The sequence below is a fragment of the Palaemon carinicauda genome, chromosome 35 (genome assembly GCF_036898095.1).
Source record: "Palaemon carinicauda isolate YSFRI2023 chromosome 35, ASM3689809v2, whole genome shotgun sequence".
Taxonomy (NCBI): Eukaryota; Metazoa; Arthropoda; class Malacostraca; order Decapoda; family Palaemonidae; genus Palaemon; species Palaemon carinicauda.
In genome coordinates, this window is record NC_090759.1 from 13,641,429 (window position 1) to 13,666,064 (window position 24,636).

Genomic DNA, 24,636 nt, shown 5'->3' on the forward strand with positions numbered 1-24,636 from the left:
TCTTGACCCTGGAGTAATAGTCTCTTGGAAGAGGACAGAATCGGCCAATCGTCGAGATACTTCAGCAGACAAATCCCTTTCTAGTGCGCCCAAGTAGAAACCAGCGTGAACACTTGGGGAGCCGTAGACAATACAAAGCAGAGCTTTAAACTTAAACGAAGTGAAGATATTTTCTGTTGGACACAGGAATTGATATCTAAAGCTATGTATCCATCAGATCCACAGAAAGCAACGATTCTCTTTCCCTATGACGGAACATACAGTGGTTGCTAATTCCATTTTGAATGTGTCTGAAAGACAAACTTACTCAATGGAGAGAGATCAATGGTAGGCCACCAGGCCCCGGTTGACTTCTCCATCAAGAAACATAAACTGTAAGAACCCAGAGAACAGTCTCCGATAACTTGAAGAGAGAGGTTCTTCTTCAATCACTTCAATTATATACAATTTTGGTGATTATTCTATCCTCAGGAAATGAATCAATTCTTTCATTCTACCCTATATTGAATATTGTTCTCAAGTCTGGTCTTAAGCTGCTGACTTTCGTTTTCATTTATTGCATAGAAACTTACAGTCTATTAAATTTCTTAATGTATTCCTGATCTGGATATTAATCTCTGGCACTGTCATTCAGATAGTTCTTTATGCTGTTGCACAAGATTTTTCATTAGTTAAATTATCTATTACATTCATATCTTTGCAGACTGTACCATCCTGTACATAGTACAGTATTGGGTATGTAGTCAATTCTAATAGTCATGCCTTCTCCATTATAAGGCACAATACCACACAGTATTCTAGGAGTCTTATTCCAGTTGTGAACAGCTTGTGGAACAATCTTCCCAATCTGGCAGTAGAATTGGTAGACCTTCAGCAGTTCAGTCTTTTTGTTCATTTTCTTGTTGAACACGCTGCCATAAGCCACATCTTATAATTCAAATATGATCTACAGTAAGATTGTTACTTATCTTTATTTTCTATTTTCTATTCATTTCTTATGTACAGTAGATTCTTTTTGCTTTTCTCTTATTTCCTTTCCTCTTAGCCTTACTGTATAGTATTCTGCTTTTCCAACCAGGGATGTATCTTGGCTAATATAATAATAATCCATTCTCTGCTTGGACGAATGTTGATTTATCCAAACTAATCATGATCCATACCATGAGACAAAAGGAAATCAATCTGTCTGGATTCTGGAAAAATTGCCTCCTGAAGGACAAAAGGATCAGCCAATCCTCAAAATGCGACAAAAAACAAATCCCGTTTTAGTGGGCCCAAGTAGGGATGAGCGTGGACACTTGGGGAGCAGAGGAGTGTACAGTGTACTGTTACACCTTCCGGGGCAGAGGTGGGTCTCAGTATCCCACTGCTTCTCTTACACATACGTGGGGAAAAATTGGTTGAAGTCCCATGAGACTCAAGACAAACCGTCTTTCTTGACTTCGGTGCCTTATTCTTCCTTTTCTTTGGAGTGGTACGCTCAGCAAATGGAGAGGTCAAAGACACAGGAGTGCTGAGGGGCAAGCACTGCATGTATGCTTCTTTTCCCTTACCAGGCTTCACTAACATTGCCGATTCCTTCCCAGCAGCACACAAGGACTCCTCGATGTTCACCACATCTTGCAGCTTCTCGGCAAGTGGAACAACCAAAAAGGACAACACAGCATGTGAGGTCCTCAGATTCCTGGCATAAGCCAGAACTCCAGAAGCTTCTCCACCATCAAGGGGCCATCGATAACCACAGAAGGTCACAACTTACTCAAGTCCAGGTCCATACACAAGTTGTCAAGTAGCACAAAAGAAAGCACAAAAAAAAAGCGTACTTCGGGAGAGAGGCAGAAAAGTATTATCTACGCTAAGGAGAGATAATACATCTACTCCCTCTGAAGAAGGGCGGAGTGCAAGTCGGAGTCTCCTCCCTCCTGCTGAAATCCTTCAGAGGACCGAGCTCTGTAGAAATTTGAAGGGGACACATCAGGTTTCTAAATTCAGAAAGAGAAATAGGAATCAGAGCGCTTTTTTGGCAAAAGAAGCCGAACAATCCTTCTTGGCTTTACTTTTCTTTTCAATCTCCACCCACAGCAGACGAGGCCACAACTTTAAATGGTCACAAGGGGATGATTGCAAAGTCAAGACCCCAGCAATAATGAAAAAGTTTATGGGATCCACAAAGGGCTTGTTCACGAACCTGCCGCACTTACGGCCCGGTTTCCCCCAAGGAATGCCTGCATGTCTGCTTGTGGATTGTCCATTACCAAAGGTGCAAAATCTGAAAATTAAGAAAAATATCACAACAGCCAGTTTATGAAGCAGCACAGAAGTATGCCTGTACTCCCTACAGCCAATTTACGAAGCAGCACAGACATATACCTGTACTGAGCTGTGGCCAAAATCAAAGTAACGGTTGCTCTGCCTAGCAGGTGAGTTGGGCCTATCCTTCACCTGCCAATAATTAAAACCATCTTGTTAAAAGTTGAAATGGCCGTTTTCAGCATCGCCAAAATCATACTACTATTAAAGAAGGATGGTTTACATTCATATAGGAACAAATCAGAAATCAGATGAAACCCTCCCAATCTGAAAAATTTTCAATGATGGTTTCCCACCTTGTATTTCTCTCTTCTAATGGAAGGTAGAGAGTATAATGAGAAATCAGTGCAATGAAGGTACAATATGCAAAGGAGGTTAAGATATGAATATTCATGTTCGGAAGATAGGTAAGCAGGGATGGCAATTCAGATGCGTTAAGCAGTAAACAGAAAATGTACATAAAAAATCTAGTTCATCCCTTTTCAAGATAAGAGGTATGCAGAAAATAACAAGGATTCTATTCAAAATAAACAGTGGTCTTGGGGTCTTGCAGTAATTACATTCAACAAAATAACAAAAGCATCATTAGAGGTGATCTTACCTGCCATGTATAAAGAATCACGTTGCCATTTTAGATCTTTAAAGGCAATTGCTTCAATTGGAATAGACGGTGGATTTGGGCACACTTTCAAAAATTCTGTATCGGTTAACTTCTTGATTGCTGCATCTACTGACTGCTTAGAATATACACCAGTAGCATATTTCTTGTGTTGTTTTCGCCTCATGGCAAATGTACTTTCACACAATTTATCCCTGAAACAATACACATGTTCAATTTTAAGTATATGAAAGCAATGTAAACAACCTGAAATTTAATGCTATTTCCCTCTTGACCACAAAGGATATCTTATAAGACAGCAAGAAGATAATGTCTCTATAATAAATTTCTCATATGACATAGAACTGTTGTTAATCATGAAGATAATTTTCAATAATAATCACTAATTTACTTAGAAACCAAGTGAACAAGAAATATCCAAGTTACCCGGTATCAAAATAGAGAAGAAACCATTGTTATTAAAGTTCCAGAGCTCAAATGAGAAGTCTGCTTTTTTTGCAAGAAATGGCAGTAGAGCATCTATCAAGAGTAGTGTTTGATGAGGTGTCTTCCCTTTCTTAAGATGAACTAGCCATTACTCAATCATTACTGCTAGGATTACATTAATGTCTTACATCCATTCAGAGAGGTATACATACACATCTCTAAAATATCAAAGTTTCAACTTCAGCAGTACCATACAGTACTAATATTCCATGTGAGTGGTTAAGTTCTATCTCTTCTACCGATCGCCATGGCTTAAGAGCTTTAGACTTGGCCCCGGAATCAGGCTGTGAGCAAATCATAAATGAAGCTACTCACAGGTCTGGTAATTGCTTGGACCTCGTATACACTGACTCAACTGGCGTTATAACTAGTAAGGTTGGTTCTCCAGTTGGGACATCTGATCATGCCTTGATTTCATTAGTAGTGAAGACTGAGCAGCCTGTCCCTGATATATCATACTCTTGTAAAATTTATATGAAATCCCAAGCAGACTGGAATGGGATTTTGCATGATCGTTTGTGCTTGAATTGGTCACAATTATATAGTAGTGTTGATCCTGTTGTCCCTTTGAATGAGAATCTAGTCAACATAATTGATAGGCGTATCCCTTCTCGTGTGCTACGGTACCGAGTGAAGGACAAACCGTGGTTCAATGATGATTGTAGACGTGCTTATTTGGAGAAGCAGGAGGCCTATCATCTTTGGAAGGGTAACAGATCAGATTTAACCTGGAACAACTATACTCAGCTTCGAGCTTTTGCTCAGAGAGTTTATGCCTCAACTGAAAAGGAGTACAATTTAACCATAAAAGAAACCCTTTCTGGTAAAACTCAGGAATATAAATGGTGGTCTACCCTTAAATCTTCACTCTTTGGTGTAGATGCAACAGTTCCTCCTTTACTTAAACCAGATGGCTCAGTCACTCACTGTCCAAAGGAAAAGGCAACCCTGTTGGCTGTTTTTGACAGTAAAGAGAGTAATGAAAAACGTGAACTTCTTCATTCCTGTTTTCCTGAGGCTAAACTAACTAGTTTAGCTTTTCAATCTCGTGAGATTAAAGCTCTGTTGATGGACCTTGATGCTTATGGAGGTGTAGACCCAAATGGCATTTTTCCTTTGTTTTTTATAAAGACAGTGGATTTCTTAGCTCCAAAGTTATCTGTTATTTTGCGCAAGTTAGCAAGAAGTAGAGCTTTTAGCACTTGTTGGAGAATTGTTAATGTTACTCCTCTATGTAAATGTGTTTGTGGTAGCTCAAGTCCCACCAATTACCGCCCAATTTCCATAACTCCCATATTATCTAAAGTTTTTGAACGTTTTCTGGCAAAACGTCTTAATAGGTTTGCTGAAGGTAATTATCTATTCCCTAGTTTGCAATTTGGTTTTCGTAAAGTTCTCGGAGCATGTGATGCCCTTCTTACAATCTCCAATGCTGTACAGAAATCCCTTGATTGTGGTCAGGAAGTTCGTATGATTGGCCTTGATTTTAATGCTGCCTTTGACCATGTTAATCATGAGGCCCTTGTTTTCAAACACAAACAGTTGGGAGTGGGTGGGTCATTTCTTAGCATTATTATTGATTTTCTAAGTAATATATCGCAAAGAGTTGTTGTTGATGGGCACCATAATGAGTATAGGAATGTGATATCCGGTGTTCTACAGGGTAGTGTTCTTGGCCCATTACTTTTCATACTATATACACATGACATGTGGTTTGGCCTGGAAAACAAGCTTGTTGTATATGCAGATGATGCTACTCTCTTTGCATCAATTTCATCCCCTGAATGTAGATCTGGGGTTGGTGAATCCCTTAATAGAGATTTAGCTAAAATTAGTGCATGGTGCAAATTATGGGGTATGAAGTTGAATCCTAATAAAACTCAAAGTATGATTGTAAGTAGGTCAAGGATGGTGGCTCCTCAACATCCAGATCATAGTATTGATAATGTTTCTTTAAATTTGTATGACTCTTCTAAAATTTTAGGTGTGATTCTCGACAGCAAATTTACTTTTGAGAAACACATTAGGTCTGTGTCTTCTTCAATTGCACAAAAAATTGGCTTATTGAGAAAGTCTTACAAGATTTTCGGTGATCAATCTATTCTGAAGAAGTGTATTAATTCCTTCATTCTACCTTGTTTTGAGTATTGTTCTCCTGTCTGGTCTTCAGCTCTGATTCTCATCTTAATTTGTTGGACAGAAACTTACGGTCTACTAAATTTCTTATTCCTGATCTAGATATTAATCTTTGGCACCGTCGTTCCATTGGTTCATTATGCATGTTGCATAAGATTTTTCATAACTCTGACCATCCTTTACATTCAGATCTCCCTGGACAATTCTATCCTGTTCGTAATACTTGGCAGGCAGTTAATTCTAATAGCCAGGCCTTCTCCATCATGAGGCTAAATACTACACAGTATTCAAGAAGTTTTATTCCAGCTGTTACCAAGTTGTGGAATGATCTTCCTAATCGGGTAGTTGAATCAGTAGAACTTCAAAAGTTCAAAGTTGGAGCAAATGTTTTTATGTTGACCAGGCTGACATGAGTCTTTTTATAGTTTATATATGACATATCTGTTTTTGACGTTGTTAATAGTTTATATAGGACATATCTGTTTTGACGTTGTTACTGTTTTTAGAATGATTTATTGTTAATTTATTCTCATCATTCATTTATTTCCTTATTTCCTTCCCTCACTGGGATATTTTTCCCTATTGGAGCCCTTGGGCTTATAGCATCTTGCTTTTCCAACTAGGGTTGTAGCTTGGCTAGTAATAATAATAATAATAATAATAATAATAATAATAATGCGATGGCATGAGAGATTAATTTTGATGTTTACATGAATCAAGAGATCACTGGAATGAGACATCTAAAATTAAAGTCAACAGAATGAATATCACTAGAGTTACTATCAATTTTATGATACATTTATTGCCATACTAGCCCTTGAGGCTTGAACAAAGTATGAAAATTTAAATTTGCATAGGCATATATATTTTCCAATGTATTAATAAAAAAACTATAATAAGTTGCCTATGTGATGATAGGCCTACAATGAAACAAAAACTGACACTGAAAAGAATTCACCATATTTAAAAAAGCAATAGTTTATTCAAAAGTTTGAATTCAAAGTTAAGAGCTAATACATACATAATCTCACAATCCTGTATGTCACCGACATAACTCGCGCTGACATTCATTATGAACTCTAAGTATTGTCCTTGAATAAAGGTTTTGTCCACCATCTTCCCCAAAGGGTGGCCAACTAAATTCTTCCAAACATCTTTTATTGTGGCAATGTGATCTGTACGGCCCTGAAATATAAACAACACGACTTCAATTAAGAACTATTGCTTAAGAAAAAATGCAAATACAAATACTGTAATATAATACTGAATCTATTACAAATACTAAATAAATAACCTGACAATTGAGCCAGAAAAAAGTACTGTCTTAACAACGCACAATTAAAATCAAAATCATTAAAATAATTTCTGTCCCACATATACAAATCCATTACTTTTAATACAGGTACAGTACTACCATTTGAACTTGTCAAAAGTAGTAAAGTAACTGAATGCTGAACTACAAAAATGAAGAGTGACACATTAGTTGAAAGATAGATAAGCTAAGCATGCTAAAATTAAATAGTGACAACAAAAGTAATGGGCATTGAATATGGATGAAAAAATAAGAATCAACAATCATGAACAAAGGTAAAAAGCTTGGGGAAAACTGGGAACAGTAAAGTAGTCACCAAATTATATGGTGACACAGCTAGCCACTGGGGATCTGTGGAACCATAAGCACACACACCTGCCTACTTATAAATGTTATTACAATATAGTATTCTTATTTCATTTTCTTCTTGTAAGGATGGAGGTGACGGGTATCTTCCATGACACAAAAAGACTAAGTACTGTACAAGTTATAAGTTTGGGGAGAGTGACCTTATTACTTTTTTCTTGAATCATACTTTTATCATACAAAAGATTTCAGAATTAATAAAATAAAGCATATAAGAATCAAGAGCAAACTAGTCATAAAATTTTCAAATAAATGACAGATCATGATTACAAAGTACAGTATTGGCTTCCTGTAAGTAAAAATGACAAATTCGAAGATAATTTGTATTTTTCCTAACCATACAAACCTTAGCTATTTACATTGGGTTTACCTTTTAGCGCAGCTGAAATGACGAGCCAATAGTTTTAACGAGGGTTAATTACCCCCGCGCTAGTTAGCGGGGGGTAGGTGAAGGGTAGGTTGCTACCCCTCCCCCCCCACACACACACACCGGTGACTTGCTTCACTTCACTTAGAGGTAGGACTTGACTTGGGGGTCAGGGATGGCGGGCACATATGCGTAAATAGCTAAGGTTTGTATGGTTAGGAAAAATACAAATTATCTTCGAATTTGTCATTTGTTCCGTAACCGAAATACAAACCACGCTATTTACATTGGGTGACTTACCCCTTAGGAAGGGAGGAAAGTCCCCAGCCTTACTGACTTCGGCTTGCCCGGGGGCTCAATCCCTCAGTGAGCAGCACTAAAGAAAAGGAGCCCATGTACCTCACAAGTTCCTAGCATCGCTAGGAACGAGTGGCCTACATAAGCAGTGTGTGGAGGAGAGTGTGACTCGTCCTATGAAGTTGACCTTGAGACCTTCAGATAGGAATTCTAGGATAGGACGTTCCCAATACCACCTCGTCAGGGTATGGGAGACGCAACAGTATTAAGCTTAATACTAGGAGCACAAAGAAGCATGGGTTACCTGCAGAGGTTGAGGTCAGCTATGCGACGACCAGGCTGCTGCTTCCCCAAGAGATGGGAGAATGAAGAAAGAAGTAAGGGTCAGACATACTCTTTCATTCACGCAGACTAAGACCGGGTAACAACGCCCTCAACCTACTGCTACTTGTCCAAAAAGGAGCCTGAGGTTAGACCAGCTGTTGTGCAGCCACCACAGGGCCGATAGAAAACGTATCGAGGCTCCTGTGGGTCACGTCTTGCAGGTAGTGGGGCTGTGAAGGTCGTCTGACGCTTCCAGACCCCAGCCTCAAGTACCTGCGTCACAGAGAAGTTTCTCTTGAAGGCCAGGGATGTAGCAATACCCCTGACACCGTGTGCCCGAGGGCGACGTGACAGAGGAGGGTCCGGATTCAAGGCATGGTGGATAACCCTTCGAATCCAAGCTGAGATGGTGTTCCTGGTGACCCTCCTCTTAGTCCTGCCTGTGCTCACAAACAAAGCTCGCACTTGAGGACGGACTGCAGCCGTTCTCTTCAAGTAGTGCCTCGGACACCTCACTGGACATAGTAGCAGCTGGTCTGGGTCGCTTGTTACGGAACGGAGACTCGCGATCCTGAAAGAGTCGAAGCGAGGATCCGGCACTCCAGGATTCTGAGTCTTGGCAACAAACTCAGGGACGAACCTGAACGTTACCTCCCCCCATCCCCTTGAATGGGCGATGTCGTACAAGAGACCATGAAGTTCACTAACCCGCTTGGCCGAAGCCAAAGCGAGTAGGAAAGCCGTCTTCCAAGACAGGTGGCGATCGGAGGCCTGGCGTAATGGTTCGAAGGGGGGTCTCTTAAGAGACCTGAGGACTCGAACCACGTTCCACGGAGGAGGTCTTACTTCCGACTAGGGGCAGGTAAGCTCATAGCTACGTATGAGTAAAGAGAGTTCTAGCGATGAAGAAATGTCCACGCCCTTCAGTCTGAAGACCAAGCTTAAGGCTGAGCGATAGCCTTTCACTGCCGAGACAGAAAGGCGCATTTCTTCCCGCAGATAAACGAGGAAGTCCGCTATTGCTGGAATAGTGGCATCGAGTGGAGAGATACCCCTCCCACGACACCAACCACAAAAGACTCTCCACTTTGCTTGGTAGACTCCCTCAGAGGACCTTCGCAGGTGCCGAGACATTCTCTCCGCAACCTGTTGCGAAAAGCCTCTCTCCGCGAGGAGACGCTGGATAGTCTCCAGGCGTGAAGCCGAAGCGAGGCTACGGCCCTGTGAGGGACGCCGGAGTGGGGTTGTCTGAGAAGCTCGTGTCGTGGAGGAAGCTCCCTCGGGAGCTCCGTCAGGAGCTGCAGAAGGTCCGGAAACCATACCGCATGATGCCATGGCGGAGCTACCAGAGTCATCGAAAAGTTGACCGATAGTCTGGTCCTGTTGAGCACCCTTCTCACCAGACAGAACGGTGGGAAGGCGTACACGTCGATGTTGTCCCACCGTTGCTGGAAAGCATCTTGCCAGAGTGCCTTGGGGTCCGGGACTGGGGAGCAGTACAGGGGCAGCTTGAAGTTCAAAGCTGTCGCGAACAAGTCCACAGTCGGGGAACCCCACAAAGTCAGGACTTTGCTGGCTATCTGAGGATCCAAAGACCACTCGATACTCACTATCTGTGAGGCCCTGCTCAGACTGTCGGCGAGCACATTCCTCTTGCCAGGAATGAAGCGAGCTGATAGTGTTATCGAGTGGGTTTCGGTCCACCTCAGAGTCTCTACTGCAAGATGGGATAGCTGCTGCGAAAAAGTGCCTCCCTGCTTGTTGATATAAGCCACTACCGTGGTGTTGTCGCTCATCACCACCACGGAGTGACCCGCCAGGGACCGTTGGAACTGCTGAAGAGCCAGAAAGACGGCCTTCAATTCTAGCAGGTTGATGTGTAGGCACTTTTCTGATTCTGACCAAAGGCCTAAGGCCCTCTGGTTTAGAACGTGCGCCCCCCACCCTTCTTTTGACGCGTCCGAAAACAGAGTCAATTCCGGGGGGGGGGGACGAGAAGACTCACTCCCTTCCGCAGGTTCTCGTCGACCAGCCACCATCGCAAGTCCGTCTGTTCCAGAGACCCCATTGGGATCAGAATGTCCGGGGAATCGGATCCTTGATTCCACCGGGACTTGAGCCGCCATTGAAGGGATCTCATCCTGAGGCGGCTGTTTGGAACCAGACGAGCCAGGGAGGATAGGTGACCTAAGAGACGCAACCACGACTGGGCGGGGAGTTCTTCTCACCTGAGGAAGGGTTCCGCCACCCTCCTCAGCCTTGCTATCCGGTCGTCTGATGGAAAGGCTTTGTGGAGATTGGTGTCTATTAGCATGCCTAGATAAACCAGTCGTTGGGACGGTTGCAGAGAGGACTTCTCGAGGTTTACCACGATCCCCAGATCCTGGCAAAGATCCAGAAGCCTGTCTCGGTGCCGAAGAAGGGTCGACTCCGAGTCTGCTAGGATCAGCCAATCGTCCAGATAACGAAGGAGACGAATGCCGTTCCTGTGCGCCCAAGATGAAATCAGGGTGAACACTCTGGTGAACACCTGAGGAGCCATGGAGAGACCGAAACACAGCACCTTGAACTGGTAGATCTTGTCGTCTAGGCAGAATCTCAGGTACTTCCTGGAAGACGGATGGATTGGGATCTGGAAGTACGCGTCCTTTAGATCCAGTGTGCACATAAAGTCTTGTGGTGTCACCGCAAGTCTGACCGTGTCTGCTGTCTCCATGCTGAACCGGGTTTGCTTGAAAAACCCGTTCAGAGCTGAGAGGCCGATGACAGGTCTCCAGCCTCCAGACGCCTTCTCTACAAGAAAGAGTCGACTGAAGAAGCCTGGGGAGCCGTTGACGACCTCCTGGAGAGCACCCTTCTCGAGCATGGTCTCGACTTCGGCCCGAAGGGCCAGCCCCTTTGCCGATCCCGTGGCATAGGAGCTCAACGATACTGGATTCGCTGTCAGGGGAGGTTGAGATGTTGTGAACGGGACGCGATAGCCTTGGCCGATCACTGAGACCGTCCAAGCATCGGCCCCGTGTTGCTGCCACCTGCGGACGCAATGCTGAAGGCATCCCCCCACAGGTGGACATGCAGGGGGACTGCCACCCCTAGGGCTTGCGGCCGCGGCCGCCACCCCTAGGAGTCTTGCCTCCCCTGGAGAACTTACCGCCCATCTTGACCTTGGCTGGAAAGGGCTGGGGCTTAGATACCACCTTCTTAACTGCCGGTGCCTGCTTTGGAGCCTTACGAGGCTGCTGCTGCTGTTGCGGCGGAGCTGGAGGCTTATAGGGCAGAGCTGTAAGGGCCCTATGGAGGAGGGAGTCCGTGCTGGATTTCCTCCACCTCTCAGCCGTTCGCTCCATGTCCTGAGGCTCAAACAGGTTCTCCCCCAGAAGGGAAGCATGTCGGAGCCTACACACATCCATGGCGGGGACCTTCGGATGGAATCTCTCGGACACAGCATCGCGACGCTTCAACACCGAGTTGGCCCACAGGGTGGTAACCTGGTGCGCCAAAAACTCGATGGAGCGGGTGCCCGAGAGTAAGAAGGTCTCTAGGGCCTTCCTATTGGTCTCCTTGGACAAGTCCTCCGAGCGCAATAGGATGCCCAGAGTTCCTAGCCAATAGTCCAGCCACGAAGTGGCCTGCATGGCACACTTAGCGACTTTCTCATGGCTAAGGATCTCTGCTGCCGAGAACGACACCTGCCGGGCAGAGAGCTTCTCAAAGGGAACTCCCTTCGCCAGCTCCTCCACAGAGTGATGGAGAGGAAGAGCGAGGCTGGACTCACCCAGGATCTCGAAATACCTTCTCTGCTGAAGACGAGGAGGAGGGATGAGTTTGTTCCCGGCAGAGGAACGACTGGAGGAGGCAAGAATCGCGAGCTGAGCGTTGGCCCTAGCTCTGGCACTCTTCAGACCCCGAGACCAGGGCAGAGCCGCACTGGACTTAGGGGCCTTCCGAACGTCAAACACTTCATCTAAGATAGTGTCTTTGCCTTCACGGGGGGCGATCACGGGGTCCATAACCCCGTTAAGTTGCCTTATAAGGCTTAGGACCTGCCAGAAGGCATGTTCGGATTCCTGCTGATCTCCTCCTTGCGGGCTGGCAGCTAAGTCTCCTGTCCAGGATCTCTTCCTGGGGTGAAGCGTGGACATTCCCCCGGGGAGCCGCGGGTTCCTGGCGAATCCTCGAAGATGATTTCGGGACGGTCTTGGAGTCCTTGGATTCCCTCCTGGGAGGGATACAGGATCCCAACAAAGAGGGTCGAGGAGCCCCTTCCTCACGAGACGACTCTCCTCCACGAAGCGAAATCTCCCCCCTTGGTGCTGAGGGGAAGACTACCGCTTCACTTGACTCACCCGAGGATGGAAAGGCCTCGTCCACGGGAGAAGGAGAAAGCACTCGAGCAGGAGAAGGGGGCTTCGCGACAGACCTCTTGGGAACCAACTTCGCCCTGGGGGAAGTCACCACGAAGTCCACTCCTCTCTTTCTCTTCAGCGTAGGAGAGACCGCCGTTGGTTTGTTGCCCTGATCGGTGAGTACTGGCTTCATAACCCTCACTAACGCCCGCATCAGATGACCAAACCAAGTCTGCTGCTCCACGGACACAGAGTCCGAAATCCTCGCTGGAGGGAAAGGGATCGGGCGATCCTTTGGAGTGGACACCACAGTACCTGCCTGAAAAGAAGGTGGGGAAGAATGATGCACTAACCTCTCCTCAGTATCTTCCTTATCCTGCACTACCATCCTGCGTTTGGATGGAGGCGATCCCGAGCGTTGTCTAGGAACACGCGTTCCTGCTGCTACCACCGGCTGCGAAATTCGCCGCGAACGATGGTCGCGCGAGGGCGAACGGTCGCGCGGGTGCGCGGCCGCGCGGGTGCGCGGCCGCGCAGGTGGGCGCGCGGGTCGCGCAGGCGAATGATCGCGCGTGCGCACAGGCGAGCGGTTGCGCAGGCGAGTGGGCGCGAGGGTGTACAGGTGAATGAGCGCATGTCCGAGTCGGCGAACGAAAGCGTTGGCACGATGGCGTGGGAAGAGGAAGATCGCTGGCGATGTAGATCAACAGGCGATCGGTGGTGAGCTGGCGAGTGCTGACGCGCAGGTGGGCGATGGCGCGTTGTCGCATGGTGACGCGTTGGCGAGCGATAGCGCGCAGCACGCGCAGGTGAGTGATCGCGCGATGGCGAACCATGTCCCTTCAGAACCTCTGGTCGACGAAGCGTTGGAGAACGCGTGCGCGCAGGTTGTAAATCACGCGGGCGGTCCGGAGATCGCCGATAAACAGGTGATCGTTGACGCGTAGGAGAACGCTGATGAATAGGCGATACTAAAATCGCCTGTGAGCGCTGGCGAGCAGACGATCGCTGGCGCGTAGGTGATCGTTGACGCGTAGGAGAACGCTGATGAATGGGCGATACTAAAATCGCCTGTGCGCGCTGGCGAGCAGGTGAACGCTGGCGAGCAGGTGATCGCTGGCGCGTAGGTGATCGCTGGCGAGCAGGAGATCTCTGGCGAGCAGGAGGGGGACGCGTGAGATCCTGTGAAGGAACAGGTGGCGCGGCGCGTTCACGAACAGGAACAGGAAGATCGTAGGCGCGTGGGCGAACATGTGTTTTTGAAACGCGCTGGAGAACGCGAACGCTGTTGCGTAGACACAGGATGAGAGAGCTCAGGAGAATGATGGCGCGCAGGAATTGCAGGATGGTCAGAGACCACAGGGCGATGATCCTCAAAAGAGCGCTGACGCTCAGAAGAGCGCTGACGAGCAGGAGAGCGCCTGTGCGCTAACACTGCAAAAGGGCGAGCAGAAGAATGCTGGCGCGCTAAGCGTTCCTCAGGAACCACAGGATGTAGGATGTCCTCAGGAGAGCGCTGACGAGGAGGGTGAACATCAGGAGAGCGAACAGGTGAGCGCTGACGAACAGGAGAGCATTGACGAGCAGGAGAGCGCCGACGAGCAGGAGAGCGCCGACGAGCAGGAGAGCGCCGACGAGCAGGAGAGCGCTGACGATCAGGAGAGCGCTGACGAGCAGGAGAGCGCCTGTGCGCTAGCACTGCACGTGGAAGGGAAGAATCCCTTTGCCCCAAAGGGACCGTTGCCCGTTGGGTGACGAGTTCCCCAGGTGAAGATCTAGCAGGAGTTGGAGAACGGTCTGCAGAGAGGTCCAAAGGAGCAGGAGCTGTAGGCTGAGAACGACGAGGAGGGTCCCCTTCGGAGGAAGAAGATCCAAAAAGGCGCCTCTTAACCCCCTTATAAGGGGAAGGGAGGCCCTTGCGACGCAGCGGACGGTGAGCCTTACGGCGGAGGCGGCCACGGGGAAGATCATCAGGACCATCAGTCCTCCGAAGGGGAGTCTCAGTCAAGGCACTTCCCTTAGAAGGAGGCTGAACAGCAGAAGACCCCGTAGGACTCACTTCCCCCTTCGAAGGATGTACGGAAGGGGGAGGAGAGCCGTCAGCACCATCATCCTCAACTGCACCTGCAGAGGATTGCCCAGCCACGTCGGAGGCCTCTGCCACCACGACGTCGACGATAGACAGAGGGTCTACCTCCGCTACCGCCGGCGACTGCTTAACGGCGGCCCCCAACGAGACAAGGTCAATCAAGGCGACCCTGGAGGGCAAGCCCTTAAGCCCCAGGGAAGTCCAAATCTGTAAGAGATCATCATTAGACAAGGAGTTATCAATGGCCTCCCCCGGAGGAGGAGGGGGAACCGCCTCGCTATGGGAGGCGACGCCCTCTCCCCCCACCCTAGGTCGGGAAACAGAACTAGGGCCGACTCTCCTTAGGAGCCGGACGAGAGGGAGCTTCGGAGGAGGTTTGGTCGGCGAAAGAAGAGTCCAAAGAACCTTCCTCCTTCAAGGCAACCCCCGAAGGAGAACGGTCTCTCTTGGACTTCTTCTTACACCGGCGGCCAAACCTCTCCCAATGGGAGGCAGACCACTCCCTACACTCACTACACATGTTTTCCTGGTCACACCGTCGGCCCCGACACTGAGGGCAAAGGGTGTGAGGGTCCGTATCTAAGGCCGACATAAAGGTCCCACAAGGGCGGCCGGCAACACCAGGGCACGTACGCATAGTAAGATGATAATAACGGTAGTCAACTTCAAACAAACACACAAGCTGTAGTAAAGAAAAAGCAGAAAAAAGATTAAAGGCTGTCAACGAGGACGATGAACAGACACGTCTGTTCACCGGCGAGCCAAAAGTGAAGTGAAGCAAGTCACCGGTGTGTGTGGGGGGGGGAGGGGTAGCAAGCTACCCTTCCCCTACCTCCCGCTAACTAGCGCGGGGGTAATTAACCCTCATTAAAACTATTGGCTCGTCATTTCAGCTGCGCTAAAAGGTAAACCCAATGTAAATAGCGTGGTTTGTATTTCGGTTACGGAACAAAAATCACTTTAAACTAAATGATGCTTGCTTTGAGCATCAAAGCTAAGAGCTAATGTTAAAAAAATACCTTTACTCTTTGGTATTCAAAATAACAAGTAAATAGAACACTCGAGTACAAAAAATGGAATATAATATATTTCTTTACCTTCTCAGGCATCAGAGGATATGCTTGCTTTAGCAGAGTCCACACCCTATGAACACGTAGGCTTAGACAAATGGGAAGAGCCAAAGCTAATGTAAAAGCATCTGCATCATGGCCACCACTTAACATAGCTTCACTTATCTGCAAATAAATTATACATAAAATAATTTCTATATATACAAATATTGAGTTTAATCATCTCTTTCAGATTTCCCTGATAAAACTTTTTCTCAGATCAAAATAAAAGGTGACAGAGTTGTTGAAATTTTTCTTTATTTAATCTTGCGCTGTTTCCCTCGCATAACTAGTATGTAATAATCAGAAGCAGATTTTTTTTTTTTTTAATTCTAGTTCCATGGTATCCTAAAAATGACAATTTGTCCTAAATTGTATTTTTCATAGCTATACAAACCTGTAATCATTTAATATAGGAATTCGCTTCAGCTCAGCTAAAACAGCCGAAGAGAAAGAAAACCGGGCAGTTGTGACGAATGGTTGGCTGGCTGTATGGGGTGGAGCTTAGCTTTGGCCTCCCCACCGCTAGCCCGCTTTCCTCATTCAAACGCTTTAGGCTCAATGAGGAACATGAGAGGGGTGGTAGAGGCGGATATTCATATTAAATGATTACGGGTTTGTATGGCTAGGAAAAATACAATTTAGGACAAATTGTCATTTGTTCCAACGCGATATACAGTACAAACCTCGTAATCATTTAATATAGGAAGACTCACTGGTTGGTGGGAGGTCTGCCTTTGCTGCTTGTGAACGGCTAACTGTCCGGACATAGACCTGGTCTCGAATGAGAGCAGAGGACTAAATCCACCTACCCCTGTCTCTTGACCCGACATGATGATGGTGGGGTCTGAGACTGGGAGCCGAGTCGTGCGATGGGTAAGAGCATTGCGCGACCTGAAAGCGTGAATGTAAGAGGTCACAGTGACTGGATGAACCTCCATAACCAAAAGGCAAAGGGTTTATACATCCACCATCTTCCCTGCCTAGCAGAAGACGGGGGGAGAATGCCTGTAAACAAACTCAAGCAATCTTACCTGGGAAGACTTGTCTTGATGTATGGAACTCCAAGGGAGGAAACAGAGAGAAAGGCGGATCACATGCAGACTGCTTTCATACTGCCAAACATACCATAAAAATCAAGACAAGAGACTTTCCTGTCCCAGAGGTACTGAATAGGTCAGACAATAGCTTGAGCCGCTACAACAGGGCCAAGAACAAAGGTGTCCAAGGACTTGTGCATAAACTCCCTCAAGTAAAAGGCCGTAAAGGTGGTCTGGTGTTTCCAAACACCAGCCTTCAGCACTTGGCCCACTGAAAGATTTCTCTTGAAAGCGAGTGTGGGGCAATGCCCCTGATCTCGTGAGCTTTAACCCTTGCTGGTGCTTGGACTCTTGAGAAAGTCTTCTACACCTTGCGGATGGTTTCACGGATCCAGGATATCGTGTTCCTCGACACCTCCTTCTAGGCTCTGCTGGTGCTAACAAAGAATCATCGACATTCAGGTCTGAGATGCCAAGTTCGATAAAGATATTGTCGGAGACACCTGACGGGACAGAGAAGCCTCTCACCTGAACCGCCACTCACCGCGTCCGGTAAGGAAGGAATAGTGAAGGCCTCAAACCTGGGATCGGGGATCGCTGGGTTCTGAGTCTTGGCCACGAACTCTGGCACAAAACTCAAGGAGATCTCCTTCCAACCCTCTTGCTGTTCTGTTGTCTGATGGAAAGGCTTTGTGGAGATTGATGTCTATTATCATGCTTAGGTATACCAGTCTCTGCGTAGGAAGCAGGGAGGACTTCTCGAGATTTACCATGATCCCCAGATCTTGGCAAAGCCTCAGAAGTTTGTCTCGATGTTGAAGAAGGTTTGACACCGAGTTTGCTAGGATTAGCCAGTCATCCAGATAACGAAGGAAATGGATGCCAATTCTTTGTGCCCAAGATGACACTGGGTCAAACACTTTGGTAAAAAAACTTGAGGTGCTGTGGAAAGACCGAATCACAGCACCTCTAAGTGGTATTTCTTCTTGTGTAGGTTGAATCTCAAGTACTTCCTTGAAGACGGATGGACTGGGATCTGGAAGTACGCGTCCTTTAAGTCCAGTGTGCACATGAAGTCCTGTGGTCTTACCGCTAGTCTGACCGTGTCTGCTGTCTCTTTGCTGAACGGAGTTTGCTTGACAAACTTGTTCAGGGCTGAGAGGTCAATGACTGGTCTCCAGCCTCCAGACGCCTTTCTTACAAGAAAGAGTCGACTGAAGAAGCCTTGGGACCCGTCGAGGACCTCCTGGGCAGCGCCCTTCTTCAACAGGGTCTGGACTTCTGCCCGAACGGCAAGCCCCTTTGCTGATCCCACGGCAAAGGAGCCTATAAACACTGGATTCCTGGTCAGGGGAGGGAGAGATGTTATGAACCATATGAGATATCCTAGACGAGTCACAGAGATTGTCCAGGGTTCGGCCCAGAGTTGCTTTCACCTGTCTGAGGAACTTTGTAGGCATCCCCCTACTAGTGGACAAGCAGTGGGAGTACCTATCCTAGCATTTGCGGACTAGGCCGCTCCCTCTGGGATATTTTCCTCTCCTGGAGGACTTAGTGCTTTTCCTGTCCTTGGCAGGAAAGGGCTTCTTAGACACCGTGGTCTTCGCTGCTGTCTTGGTCGTCGTGGTTTTGGCTGGACGGGACTGCTGAGGAGTTGGTGGTTTATTGGGCTTGGAAGTCAAAGTCCTATGGAGGAGGGAGTCCTGCTGGGACTTCATCTCTTAGCGGCATGTTCCACATCCTTAGGCACAAATAGATGGGCTCCCTCTAGAGAGGAATATCTGAGCCTAGCAATCTCAGCATTAGGGACTTGTTGATGGAACCTCTCAGACACCGCGTCCCGACGTTTCAAGATGGTATTCGCCCACAAGTTCGAAACTTGGTGGGCGAAAAACTCGATCATGCGAGTGCCTGAGAGCAGGAAAGTCTCCATTGCTTTCCTGGTATGTTCCTTGGAGAAATCCTCAGTCCGTACCAGGATTCCCAAGGTCCCTAACCAGAAATCAAGCCATGAAGTAGCTTGCGTGGCGTACTTCGTGACCTTCTCCAGGCTAAGGATCTCGGTTGCCGAGAAAGAGACCTGTCGATTGGAGAGTCTCTCTAGAGAGATTCCCTTGGTGAGCTCTTCCAAGGAGTGGTGGAGAGGAAGAGCTGGATGAGGCTCCTCCAGAATCTCGAAATACCTCCTCTGTTGGACACGAGGAGGTGGGAGAAGCTTATTGGTAGAGCCGAAACAATGGGAGGAGGCATATTCGGTGAGCTGTAGGGCGATATTAGCCCTAGCACCCTTCAGCCCCTGAGACCAGGGGAGGGCTGCACTGGTCTTTGAAGGTTTCTGGGTGCCAAAGTCCTTGCCCTCCCATGCGGGTATCTCTGGGTCGGTAAACCCATTGAGAACCCTTATGAGAGTCAGAACCTGCCAGAATTTATGTTCTGACTCTTTTTGCTCTCCTTCCGACGTTGGACTTGCAGCAAAGTTTCCTTTTTCCATCTCCGAGAGCTCTTCCCGGGGTGGGTCGCGGACATCCCTCGAGTGACTGGCTGTCTCTGTAGACTTACTAGTCCAAGAAGAGGACTTTGGCAGAGTCTTGGAGTCTTTGGGCTCCTTCCGAGGAAGGAGGTAGGACTCCAGCATCGAAGGCCGAGATGTCGTGTCCCTCCTGATTTCCATTGGTGGTAAGGAACTCTCCATGTGAGGGGAGGCTTCCTCCGAAGGTGGAAGGGAGGAAGTCCTTTCCTCATGTGACTCCCTTGGCAAAGATGAGGTGGGAGAGTATCCCGAGGAAGATGCAGGAGGAGCTAGCCTTGATGGTCTAACTGGAGTCAGCTTTACCCTCAAGGAAGTGACCGCATCAGAGACTCCTCTTTTCCTCTTCAGGGGGGAGGAGGAAGTCATGATTCTTTGCCGAGGGTCAGCTGGAGCCATAGGCTGCTCCGAAGAGCGGCCAGACAGAGCAGGATTGAAGGCCTGTACCACTGCTCTGACTATAGCACTGAATCATGGCTCTTGACTGACTGACACACTGTCAGACAGATCCCCTGAAGGGAAAGGGACCGAAAGTTCCCTACAAGGAGTCTCTGTTGTAGGTGGGTCCGCCTTAGAGGAAGGCAGTTTTGGGATCCTAAATCCTTCTGCAAAGGCCTGTTCCCCTTTCCCCGGCAGATGCGCTAAAAGGCGTTTGCGGGGAGGGGAATGAGGCGATGGTAACCTGTCCGTGTGCTGTTCCTGCTTACTGCGCGAATGTGCCGGTGAGCGCTGGCGCGCACGAAAGTACTGGCGCGCGGACTAGTGGTGGCGCGCGGACAAGTGGTGGCACGCGGACAAGTGGTGGCGCGCGGGCAAGTTTGGCTCGCGCATGCAGGCGAGTGTTGGCGCACGCACGGGCTTGTGTTGATGCGCGTGACCTAGTGCGTGCGCGCCGGAGTACTGGCGTGCGTGCGCAGGCGAGAGCTGGCTCGCGCACAAGTAGTGGCGTGCAGGCGAGAGCTGGCTCGCACGCAGATGAGTGGTGGTGGGCGGGTGAGTGTTGGCTCGCGCACGAAGGAAAGTGTTGGCGCACGCGCGGGGGCAAGTGTTGGCGCACGCACGGAGACAAGTGTTGGCGCGCGCGGGGGCAAGTGTTGGCGCACGCGCGCAGGAAAGTGTTGGCGAGCACGCGGGCGACGGTTGATTCCCGCTGATGTGAGTGACCTGGTGTGTGCGCGTGCCCGAGATCTGGCGAGCAGGAGAGCACTTTCGCGTAGGAGTGTGCTGGCGCATAGGAGAGAACTGGCGAGCGTGCGCAGGAGTGTGCTGGCGTGCGGGCGAGCGTGTAGGCGAGATCTGGCGCACAGGAGAGCGCTGGCACGTAGAAGAGAATTGGCACGTGCGTGCGGGCGAGTGATGGTGCGTAGGAGAGCACAGGTGCACAGGAGAACGCTGGCGCACAGGAGCTCGTTGGTGCGCAGGAGTGTGTTGGCGCATAGGAGATCGCTGGCGCGCAGGAGATCGCTGGCACGCAGGAGATCACTGGCACGCTGTAGTGATTTGCAGACTGTGGCCAGAGGTAGCACCCAAACTGCCTAGTGTCCGAATACTGACCACTCGCCAACGTTCACTACACAAAAAATATACAACAGTGGATTACCCAAAAAATCTGGGTAAAAGGCAAACAATCAGGGATGAACTGGCACTGGGCACCACCCCTTGATTTTATACTGGGCAAGGGGACCCAGCAAGAACCTTACTTGCTCCTTATCTTCCCTTGCCTTGAGCTTGCTGAATAAACGTGTAGCGTGACCGCTGATTCATTTCTGGGAAAAATGAGCAGTATAAGTGAATAGCTTGAATTTCAGGTTAGATAGCTTCAAGTTTAAGTAAGAGTCAGAATATTAGGCGAAAGGAAACATTTCTTATGAAAAAACAGTGGCTGAGAAGGGGACACAATGGTAAAAGGTTCTGGAATGAAATTCTGTCTTCATAAAAAAACAAGGAAAAATGTTTATTTGTAAATGGAAAAAAAAAAAAAAACAAAAAAAAAGCAAGAACTATAACCATGTATCTATTTGGGATACATTTAAATACAAGTACCTTGCCTCAAGATCAAAGGGATTATAAAACAAGGTTACCCATTGAACTTGACTTTACATTCTTCCTATATGTCAGAAAGACAAAAAAATTTTTTTTACAATCCTCGGTGATACACAGTATGTCATGGTTATTCTACACCAGTGGTTCTCAAACTATTGTGAGATTTTTTGCATGGTGGTCTCTTTATAAGCTTTAGATTACTCAGCGGACCTTTTTTAAATTAATTACAATCCACATTACAAAATATACCATACGGTTACTGAAACAACACATTTTTATCAAACAATTATATATTCTGAAAATGGTAACATTAAGGTACCGAAACAAATGTATTTTTTGGAAACCATTACGTATAGAAAATGGAAACCTTTATCTATTGAAACAAAAAACTTATTTTTTTATTTGATAACCACTTAATTAATAAGAAAATGCAAATTAAATTGAACAAAAACGTTTTTTGGCCAAAACGTATATAATCAGAAAATGCAACCTTATTTACCAAAAGTACGTTCAATGAGATGGGTGCATTTGCTTTGCCTGAACTAATTCCTCTATATTTGGCTTTGTTTTAGCCAGTGCAACTCTCATATCATGTGTTGCTTCTAATCTGTTTCAGGATTTTGATTTGATGGCAAGTAGTGTGCAAAATGCTGACTCACATTCATAGGTGGTTGCAAATGGAACCAACGCTTTTAGTGCCATCTTTGCAACACTGGGATAGGAATTTGCCATTTCAATCCAAAAATCACTACTGCACATTTCACGGAAAATATGTTTTGCACCTGCATCATTAATCAATTCAATAAATTGTTCTTATATTGAATAATCCTCTGAAGGCAGATCATTATATGACAAATTCGGTGATAATTTGTATTTTTCCTAACCATACAAACCTTAGCTATTTACATGGGGTATTACTTTCGGCGTAGCCGAAATGACGAGCCATTAGATTTTTAACGAGGGTTAGCTACCCCTCCCCCCTCACACACCGGTGAACTGATTCACTTCGCTTAGAGGTAGGACTTGCCTTGGGGGACAGGGCTGGCGGGCAAATATGTGTAAATAGCTAAGGTTTGTATGGTTAGGAAAAATACAAATTATCTACTAATTTGTCATTTGTTCCGTAACCGAAATACAAACCACGCTATTTACATGGGGTGACTTACCTCTTAGGAAGGGTGGAAAGTCCCAGCCTTACTGGCTTTGGCTTTTCCCGGGGGCTCAGAATTCGAGTGAGCAGCACTCGAGAAAAAGAGTCCCTGCACCTCGAAAGTTCCTTGCTCTGCAAGGAACATGCGACCTACATAAGCTCGTGTGTGGAGGGATGAAGTGTGACTTGTCCTAGGGAGTTGACCTGAAGTCCCTTAGATGGAATTCTAGGCTAGGACGTTCCCAATACCACCTCGTCAGGGTATGGGGACGCGACAGTATTATCTTAATACTAGGAACACAAGGAAGCATAGTTTACCTGCAGAGGTTTGAGGTCAGCTATGCAGAGAACCCAGGATGCTGCTTTCCCCAAGAGAGGGGAGGATGAAGAAAAGAGTAAGGGCCAGACATACTTTTTCATTCATGCAGTCTAAAACCGGGTAACAATGCCCTCAACTTTCTGCTACCTGTCGATTAAGGAGCCTGAGGTTAGACAAGCTGTTGTGTAGCCATCACATGGCTGATAGAAAACGTATCGAAGCTCCTGTGGGTCACGTCCTGCAGGTAGTGGGCTGTGAAGGTCGTTTGACGCTTCCAGACTCCAGCTTGTAGCACCTGCGTCACAGAGTAGTTCCTCTTGAAGGCCAGGGACATTGCGATGCCTCTGACGTCATATGCTCTAAGGCGACTTGACGGAGGAGGGTCTGGATTCAGGGCGTGATGGATGACCCTTCGAATCCAGGCTGAAAAGGTATTCTTGGTGCCCCTCCTCTCCGTCCTTCCTGTGCTCCCAAATAGGGCTTGCACGTGAGGACGAACTGCAGCTGTTCTTTAAGATAACACCTCCGACTCCTTACTGGGCATAGTAGGAGATGGTCTGGGTCATCTGTTACAGAACGGAGACTCGAAATCCTGAAGGAGTCGAACCGAGGGTCCGGGCTCCAAGATTTTGAGTCTAGTAACCAACTTAGGGACGAACCAGAACATTACCTCCCCCTCTCCTCTTAAATGGGCGACGTCGTACGAGAGACCATGAAGTTCGCTGGCACGCTTGGCCGAGGCCAGAGCAAGCAGGAGCACCGTCTTCCAAGTCAGGTGACGATCAGAAGCCTGGCGTAATGGTTCGCAAGGAGGTCTCTTGAGAGCCCTAAGAACCTGAACCATGTTCCATGGAGGAGGTTTCACTTCCGACTGGGGACAGGTAAGTTCGTAGCTTCGTATGAGCGAAGAAAGATCCAGCGAGGAGGAAATGTCTATTTCTTTCAGCCTACAGGCCAGGCTTAAGGCTGAGCGATAGGCTTTCACCGCCGAGAGCGAAGGGCGCATTTCCTCCCGCAGGTATACAATAATTCCGCTATTGCTGGAATAGTGGCATCAAGGGGAGAGATACCCCTCCCACGACACCAACCACAGAAGACTCTCCATTTCGCCTGGCAGACCCCTGCGGATGACTTTCGCAGGTGTCGAGACATCCGTTCCGCAACTTGTTGCGGAACGCCTCTTTCTGTGAGGGGATGGTGGATAGTCTCCAGGCGTGAAGCCGAAGCGATGCTACGGCTTTGTGGTAGATGTTGCAGTGTGGTTGCTTGAGTAGCTCGTGTCGTGGGGGAAGCTCTCTCGGGAGTTCTGTCAGGGGATGCAGAAGGTCCGGGAACCACTCTGCATGATGCTGTAGCGGAGCTATCAGTCATCGACAGGTTGACCGATAGTCTGGTCTTGTTGAGCACCCTTCTCACCAGACAGAACGGTGGGAAGGCGTAAACGTCAATGTTGTCCCACCGTTGTAGGAAGGCATCTTGCCAGAGTGCCTTGGGGTCCGGGACTGGGTAGTAGTACAGCGGCAGCTTGAAGTTCAAGGCTGTCGCGAACAGGTCCACAAAGTCAGGAGTTTGTTGGCTACTAGAGGGTCCAAAGACCACTCGGTACTCACTATCTGCTACGCTCTGCTCAGACTGTCGGAGAGCACATTCCTTTGCCCGGAATGAAGCGAGCCGATAGTGGTATTGAGTGGAATCAGTTCATCTCAGTATCTCTACTGTAAGATGGGAAAGCTCTTATGAAAAGGTACCTCTCTGCTTGTTGAAATAAGCCACTACCGCGGTGTTGTCGCTCACGG

General features: G+C 47.7%; 1 protein-coding gene across 1 annotated transcript in view; it reads right to left on the reverse strand.

The window, feature by feature from the left end:
* Positions 1-24,636, reverse strand: part of Pus10 (Pseudouridine synthase 10) — a 219,546-nt gene that overhangs the window by 116,598 nt on the left and 78,312 nt on the right. Inside the window, exons 3-5 of the mRNA XM_068358729.1 lie at positions 15,750-15,887; positions 6,573-6,736; positions 2,912-3,123 (exon numbers count right to left, since the gene is read on the reverse strand). Coding sequence (XP_068214830.1) covers positions 2,912-3,123; positions 6,573-6,736; positions 15,750-15,887 — 514 coding nt within the window. The remainder of the gene's footprint in view (positions 1-2,911; positions 3,124-6,572; positions 6,737-15,749; positions 15,888-24,636) is intronic.